Genomic DNA, 5,285 nt, shown 5'->3' on the forward strand with positions numbered 1-5,285 from the left:
ATTAATATTTTTCAAGTTAAAAAAGAGAGAAAGGGAGAAGAAGGAAAGAAGGGGACTTCCCTACTTTGGAATTTGGTACAAAGTTTCTTCTTGCTATAAACTTTCAATAAACTGTCAGTAGAAAGTATAAGTTACATGTATTTTATTCGAATTGATCAGTCAGCAGTGGAAAAAATTCCGATTCCTGGCCGCGCTTGATCTGGGATCTCATCTATTTATGAAAGAATAATAGAAACTCGAACATGTATATAGCAAACAAAGATACTGTAGTCCATCACGTAATGTGCACGTAAATAGTTACATAACATACTTCCAAGACACACATGATAAAAAAAATACATAACCGACGTAAGCAGTATTTTCTCCCTTCTGTTTGGAGAGAGATTAATTTGTCAATCTGTACATGATGTGTTTTGGCTTATTTTTTCACCAGCATCCTCTGAAATCAGCAGATCTACTCCAAATGATTACACCTATCACAAGTTATCAACAAGCTGTTTTCTTGCCTTGGGGAGGACATCCTTTACTTTTAGAGCCAAGGCTAACAATGACCTTCACGTGTTGGTGAGTACCCAGGATAGCTCCTCTCTTACTTCAGCCTATGAATTCGTCATTGCCGGCTGGAGCAACACTAAGTCTGAACTCAGGATTAATGGAGGATCTAAGTGTGATGAACATTATCAAACGCTTTTGAGCCAATCTTGGTACGACACTTTCTGGATATCGTGGTCTGGGACTTCAATCCGAATGGGGACCGGGACGTCGGTCGGTAGTAACGTTAAATTGAGTTGTACACATTCCCCGAGACACGATGTCAAGTACATTTTGATCAAAACTGGATGGGGTTCTTCAGGTCAATGGAGGTTCCCTAACGGTAAGTATAGAAGCGGGAGAAATTGAAACAACCCGAATTTTAACATGTTTATTTAATATATAAGTAAGATATGCATTTGGGATCCTTTACTAATATAAAGCATAATAGCAGGGATGTATGTATTAAGGCATAAGAAACTTAAAGACATTAGTCAAAAGAGCATTCCTGATCAAATTATGTCAGTAGTGGACCTCCTCCGTGTTGCATGTTGTGTCTTTCTTTTAGGCTTTAGCTCACAAGAAATCACTGAAAGTACCTTTTCATATGAATCGGATCGACATTTCTTCGTGTATCGATTTGTTGGATCGTCTGTCTATCTATTAACTTCTACACTTTGATTTCTTTTTGTAGAACAAATGACCAAATTTCAACTAAACTTAGCACATACTACAGCGAAAGAGGATTGCATTTTGTTCAAATCAAGTTCCATAATCCATTTGAAGGATATACATATATAAGTTTAATTTAAAGATCTGCTTTTCAGGAAACATAAAAGAAAGCACCCTACTTTTTTCCCACTTTCCCGCTAGGGTGGAGTCAAAATTCGGGCTGAAAGTTTTAAATATCGATGAATATGAGAATTTTTTTTCAAAAACTTTAAGAACAGTACGGATTTGAACAGTCAGAAAAATTAACATGAACTTATATCCATATACCCTGTAGTTCTGAAGGAGATGATTTTTTTCATGTCGCAACTCCAAGTGGTAGAATCTGAGAAATGTTATAAACTGAAGTTTTTTGCAGTGAACTAAGTTTTGTTCAAAAAAATTCTCAAGAACAGTAGGGAGAAAAATGTAAGCCAACTATAAAGAAAAAAAAAACATGTTTAATAATTTATGTTTAAATAAAATGTCTGTTCTAACACCTATATGTTTATAACCCCAATAGGTTTAATATATATATATATATATATATATATATATATATATATATATATATATATATATATATATATATATATATATATATATATATATATATATATAACCAGCATCATAGTAACAGCTTAACACCATCTTACTACCATACGCACTTGTTAATGATAAATTTAAAAAATGAAAATATAATCATACTGATTTTTTACCTATAGACTTTCTAAGTTTATCATATTCTACGCATGCTTCGGCTACCAAGCAATTTTACAGCTTTGGAAAGCTCCGATAACCCATGTTCCTTGTAATTGGTACTAGACAAGAATTAATATTAAAATTATAATGATCAACAAGTCATGTGCTTCTCGTTACCCGTCTTTTGGAGGATATATAATTTTTTACGTGTATTGTTAATATAGAAACTTTATATTTTTTTATATATAGATATTATTAAAGATTTTTAAAAATATGTTAAAATACCTTGAATGTATCAAATTTTCTTTTGGTTTTCTTCTTTCCCTCAAGATGTTGCGTGTACCCATGAATTAAACAGTAACGTGAACGTTCCCACAAGCTCTACAGGCTGCAATGGCGTCAGCACCTATGCATGTAACTCAGGATACAAACAATTTGCTGGAAACACACAGCGTACATGTTACGGAAAGTTCTGGACGGGACACCCACTTGTCTGTTCTGGTCAATATCCAAATATTTATCTTGTTTGTCTTATACTTACTTAAATTGAGTGAAAGCATCATAATTTTGGCTTTTAACACGAATTTAGATTTAATGTTTTATTTTCCTTTTCAGTTTCAACTTGCAAGATTGACATCCTGTTCATTATAGAGGCTTCCTCATACACCTCTTCTATTTACTCAGAATTAGTATCAGTTATTGGTGATTTGGTGAGGACAATGCAAATTTCAACCAGTAATATACAAGTTGGGGTGATATCCTATGACAACGCTGTGGACCAGAATATCAAGTTTAACGTCTATTCCACGGCGGCATTACTGGACACTGCTATTACGTCATTATCGATACCAAGTGCTTCTTCAACAATTAACCTCGCCGAGGCATTGCGTGTTGCATTTTATGATTTTGTTAAATTGTCAAATGGGAACAGATATCAAGCATATAAATACATTGTTATTGTTGGTAAATCAACTCCTCACTCTCCCGGGGCAGCTATTGGACTCAATATAAGACAGGTGGCAAAAAATCAGGTTTTCGGAATTGGTAAGAAATGGAAATTTTATGTATTTCTATATTAAATCAAGATAATTCTTTTCTTATTCAGTAGCTTTCTATAGATGCACATAGTTGCTTTTTAAACCTATGCTTATGTTGATTATGCATGCATAGACGATGGTAATTGTAAAGACAATATAATTTTTTTTATTTAATCATATGAATAGAAAGTCAAAGAATTGAAAAAAAAATCATAAATACAAGTTCTGACATAGATAATTTACAGATATCATTTAATCAAACCTTTGAAAAATACAGCAGTAGATTGTATAGTTTATTATAAAATGTAGTACGTTTATTAACCATACATGTACTTTGATTTATTATGTTACTTTTACACCTTAATTTAAAGTATACATGAAATTTTGCAAAATACTTTTGAATAAACAAGCAACAATATCGCATTAAATTTCATCTCAATAATGATAATTTGGAAGTAATAACTGAATAAATTACTAATATTACCTTTTAATATCAGAAAATGACAATAAAATTAGGAATTAATGGAAGTCACCAATTATACCTAAATTGATTTTTGAACGGGAAAAATGTTGACACTTTGATTTTACTTATTTATTGTGATTATTTTTTTTCAGAAATCTTTGACACTTTCTTTTTCTATATATGAAAAGCTTTGACACTTTACTCTGGCAAAAAAATCACAATGACTATTGATTTACCGTGACTTAACAATCAAACAATTAAAAAAAAAAATCAAAAAAGTATTGTACGGAAGCGTACTGCTGCCAGCTGAAAACATTTTTTGCCATGTCGTATTTTTGCTATGTCGTACCTATGAGATACTCAGTCGAACGAACGAGATACTAAGTCATAAAAAGATAATTACGGGATAATATGTTGAACGTACCAGATACTAAGTTGTACGAACGACATAATTAGTCGTAATTACGAGATAAGAAGTACAAACGACATACATACGCCATAATAAGTCGTTATAACCAGATACTAAGTCGTAATAACGAGATAATATGTCGCACATAGTTAAGAGATAATAAGCGTTATTACGAGATAATGTCATTATAACGAAATATTTACATTTTAAATTTCTTCGTCCGAGATAAAACTACAAATGATAAAAACTTGATTTCTTGATAAAGCTATTGGTTCATCGAAAGGCGTAGTTAAATAAATCACATGCTGGGTGGGAGTGAGAGACATATAGAGAGCTAGAGAGATTAGTGGGCGTGGCTTGGATCGAACGCATGAATTTAAGGAAAAATGTAAATATAAGGAATAATTAACTGTCATTTTTTGGTTTCTTGATGAGGATCAAGCAATTGGCTTGGATGATAATTTTTTTGCATGCCCTCGGCGTTTATGCAAATTGCCAACTGCTTGGTCAAATCATGATTAGTCGTAATAACGAGATTACCCTCATACACACAATACACACTGACACTAACGAAATAGATTTTTCGCATTTGGAATCTTACATTTACATTTGTTTAATTAATTTTTTTTTTCTTAAAGAATTTCTGATACATGTGTACATTTTTGCTGTATACAACACCCCCTTTCCAGTTTCCTGGATAGGTCTATAGGTTTCTTATTAACAGAATATGTAAAATATTATCAGTAATTTTGTATTAGTCTTTTCGGAAATAAAACTAATTCAAACTATATGAAATATAACTAAGACTTCTATGCAAACAAGTGAATTTTTTAGTTTATTTTAGTGACAACAGCAAATTTTCTATAGCAACAATACAAGGAAAGTTTATTTTTGCACATGTGCTTCAACATTTGTAAAAGTTATTTCAAAATTCGTCATAAAATTGCGATAAAAAAAATTAACAATGTAATAATTATGTAATATTATTGTGTGAAATAAACCCCTGGCAACATCTTTCAGCAAATAACTGATATATCTTATTAAGAGTTAACGTGTTAGTCTTCCGGTAAAGCGGATTCAACTGAGAGAATATCACTTTTCTCTTTGAAAAAATGTCCAATTGTGATTCATGTAATCACACTGCTCAACGCGTTATCGGCTATTCGGTTGTTATCGGGCATTCGGTGCAAGGAAAGTAAAGTTTAGAAAACATAGGTGATTTTAAATTTCTTAATTCAACGATAATTGCGTACTTCAGCAAACACAGTTTGTGATCTTAGGCAGATAAATGATTATACTTTCAGCAGCAAAAAGAACAAACCAAATCACTCTCTTTCTAAAGATATACAGCTTTTTCAAATGATATTTTATTAAAATTTCGGAATATTTCATCACATTTTAGCTTTTGTAGAAGTCAAAATCAGATTATTCTATA

The 5,285-nt window shown here is 31.8% G+C and overlaps 1 protein-coding gene across 1 annotated transcript; it reads left to right on the plus strand.

Moving 5' to 3' along the window:
• The first annotated feature begins 747 nt into the window (after positions 1 to 747).
• On the plus strand, positions 748 to 3,020 carry LOC133179326 (uncharacterized). Its single transcript, XM_061314107.1, has 3 exons — positions 748 to 874; positions 2,272 to 2,442; positions 2,557 to 3,020. The coding sequence occupies exons 1-3, from the start codon at positions 748 to 750 to the stop codon at positions 3,018 to 3,020; spliced, it is 762 nt and encodes a 253-aa protein (XP_061170091.1).
• The last annotated feature ends 2,265 nt before the right edge of the window (positions 3,021 to 5,285 follow it).

Source organism: Saccostrea echinata, unplaced genomic scaffold, assembly GCF_033153115.1.
Source record: "Saccostrea echinata isolate AGI-Se365-2 ecotype Australia unplaced genomic scaffold, CSIRO_AGI_Sech_v1 ptg000004l, whole genome shotgun sequence".
Classification (NCBI taxonomy): domain Eukaryota; kingdom Metazoa; phylum Mollusca; class Bivalvia; order Ostreida; family Ostreidae; genus Saccostrea; species Saccostrea echinata.

Excerpts from the sequence above, each read along its gene's own strand:
- LOC133179326 (XM_061314107.1), top strand. The coding sequence starts at position 748 with ATGGGGACCGGGACGTCGGTCGGTAGTAACGTTAAATTGAGTTGTACA. Across the intron at positions 875-2,271 it reads TCAATGGAGGTTCCCTAACG|ATGTTGCGTGTACCCATGAA; the intron begins GTAAGTATAGAA and ends CTTTCCCTCAAG. Across the intron at positions 2,443-2,556 it reads ACACCCACTTGTCTGTTCTG|TTTCAACTTGCAAGATTGAC; the intron begins GTCAATATCCAA and ends TTTCCTTTTCAG.